This window comes from Merops nubicus, unplaced genomic scaffold (genome assembly GCF_000691845.1).
Source record: "Merops nubicus isolate BGI_N331 unplaced genomic scaffold, ASM69184v1 scaffold7599, whole genome shotgun sequence".
Classification (NCBI taxonomy): Eukaryota; Metazoa; Chordata; class Aves; order Coraciiformes; family Meropidae; genus Merops; species Merops nubicus.
In genome coordinates this window covers 1-1,887 of record NW_008632972.1, presented here as the reverse complement: position 1 = coordinate 1,887, position 1,887 = coordinate 1, and the positions used below count along the sequence as shown (strand labels likewise).

General features: G+C 68.9%; 1 protein-coding gene across 1 annotated transcript; it reads left to right on the top strand.

Moving 5' to 3' along the window:
* Window positions 1-168: 168 nt before the first annotated feature.
* On the top strand, window positions 169-1,881 carry LOC103780402 (PHD finger protein 7-like; the record flags this gene model as incomplete). Its single annotated transcript, XM_008948073.1, has 7 exons — window positions 169-262; window positions 351-452; window positions 733-857; window positions 940-1,102; window positions 1,189-1,295; window positions 1,515-1,625; window positions 1,754-1,881. Coding segments are annotated over 7 exons (830 nt in total), but the record flags the coding sequence as incomplete, so codon positions are not given.
* Window positions 1,882-1,887: the final 6 nt, after the last annotated feature.

Here is a 1,887-nt window from a genome sequence, read left to right as displayed (position 1 = left end):
GGGCAGTGGCACCTGCTGGGGCACCGCAGCCTGCCATGGCCCTTCCCCTCCGGGGCCACCAGCCCTGCCCCTCAGCCGGCCGGGCAGGGGCAGAGCTGCCCTTGGGGACAATCCCTGGGGGCGCTGCCCCGGCCCCGCTCACTCCCGCTGCCATTTGCTGTCCCCCAGCCTGTGCGTGCTGTGCCGCCGGGCAGAGGCGGACCCGGGGCTCTGCGGGCGCAACTTCAGCCGAGGAGGGCTCGGCGTCCACGAGTTCTGCCTGGTGAGTCCCCCCGGGGTCCCTCCTGCTTTGGGACGGGCTCTCCCTGCCACACTCTCCTCACCAGCTCCCCGTCCCTTCTCCTCTGTAGATCTTTGCCACCCAGCTCTCGCGGCTGCCCGCAGAGGATCCTCAGCTCTTCCGGTACCGCTGCCGGGACATCCTGCAGGCGGTCGAGCGGGCGGCGCAGAAGGTGCGGCCCTGAGAAGGACGGGGGGCTGTTCAGGTATCTCTGCGGGGATATTATACGGACAATCGAGAACGCAGCGCAGAAGGTGAGGACCTGACGAGGACAGGGAGTTTTGGGCCAGGAGAGCTCTGCGGGAGCTGCACCCAGCCCTGAGCAGGAAACCCCAGCCCTTCCACATGGTGCTGGGACAGAGCCTTGCTCCCAGCAGCTCCGCAGAGGTCCCTGCACAGGAGCCTCGTCCTCCAGGCAGCTCTGCGGGGTGCAGCCCAGCTGTCTTCTCCAGACCTGCTGCGTCTGTAAGAAGACCGGGCCCACCATCACCTGCGGAGAGACGGGCTGTGAACGCAGCTTCCACCTCCCCTGTGCCACGGAGGGGGGCTGCGTCACGCAGTACTTCTCTCCGTACAGGTACCTCCTCTCCCCCCCTCCCCACCGCCAGGGAAGGACCCAGCACTTGACATCTCACCCAGCCCCGTCCTCTTGCCCGCAGGTGCTTCTGTGCGGAGCGCCGCCCGGAGCAGGCACTGGGGCTGGAGCCTGAGAAGAACACCAGGTGCCTCATTTGCCTGGAGCGGCTGGAGGAGCCAAAGCCTTACCTGATCCCGGTGTGCCCCGTGTGCAAGCACGCCTGCTTCCACCGGGGCTGTATCCAGGTGGGAGCCCATCCCTCACCCCCGGGGCACGGCGGGGGCTCAGCAGCACCGGGGCCTCCCTCACGCTCCTGATGTTTCTCCTGCAGGGCCTGGCACTGCAAGATGGCATCACCCAGCTGCAGTGCCCGCTCTGCCGGGATAAGGACGGGTTCGGAAGCGAGATGCTGAGAATCGGGGTCCGCGTCCCCTTCCAGTGAGTGTCCTTCTGTCCCACTCCCAGGTCGGGAGGTGCGAGGGCTGTGCCCTGCCAGGGGCTGCCCCCGCACCCCTGGCCCAGCTCTGTCCCGTGGCTCTGGGCTTCTGCTGCACCCAGGAGCGGGCAAGAGGGCAGGGGGGTCAGCAGAGGAGGGATGCCCTGGGTCTGCCCTGTGCCGGGGCAGCAGGGGCTCCTCCATGTCCCTTTCTCCACCAGGCTGCCATCATGGGACGCTGAGGCACACGCTGAGCTGAGCGCCAGGCACGGGCGCTGTGACGCCAGCGAGTGCCTCTGCCCCGCAGGCCGGGAGTGGGCTGAGCAAGAGGGGTAAGTGCCCAGAGCTGCCCCGCGGGGCTCTGCTCGGGATCTCGGCCTCGCCAAGGGCTCCAGGCAGAAGCTCTAAGCACAGGAGCTGGGCCGGACGAGGCCGAGCTGCCAGCCCGGTGTCCTCACAGCCACGAACCCGTTTGCTTCCCCACGCGCCCCTGGGGCCTGGTGCTGTGCAGCTCTGGCGCTGCCGGGGGCACCCACCGGGGCTGCTCCCGCCTGGGGAACAGCACGCAGGGCTGGGAGTGCCCCGGCTGTGCCG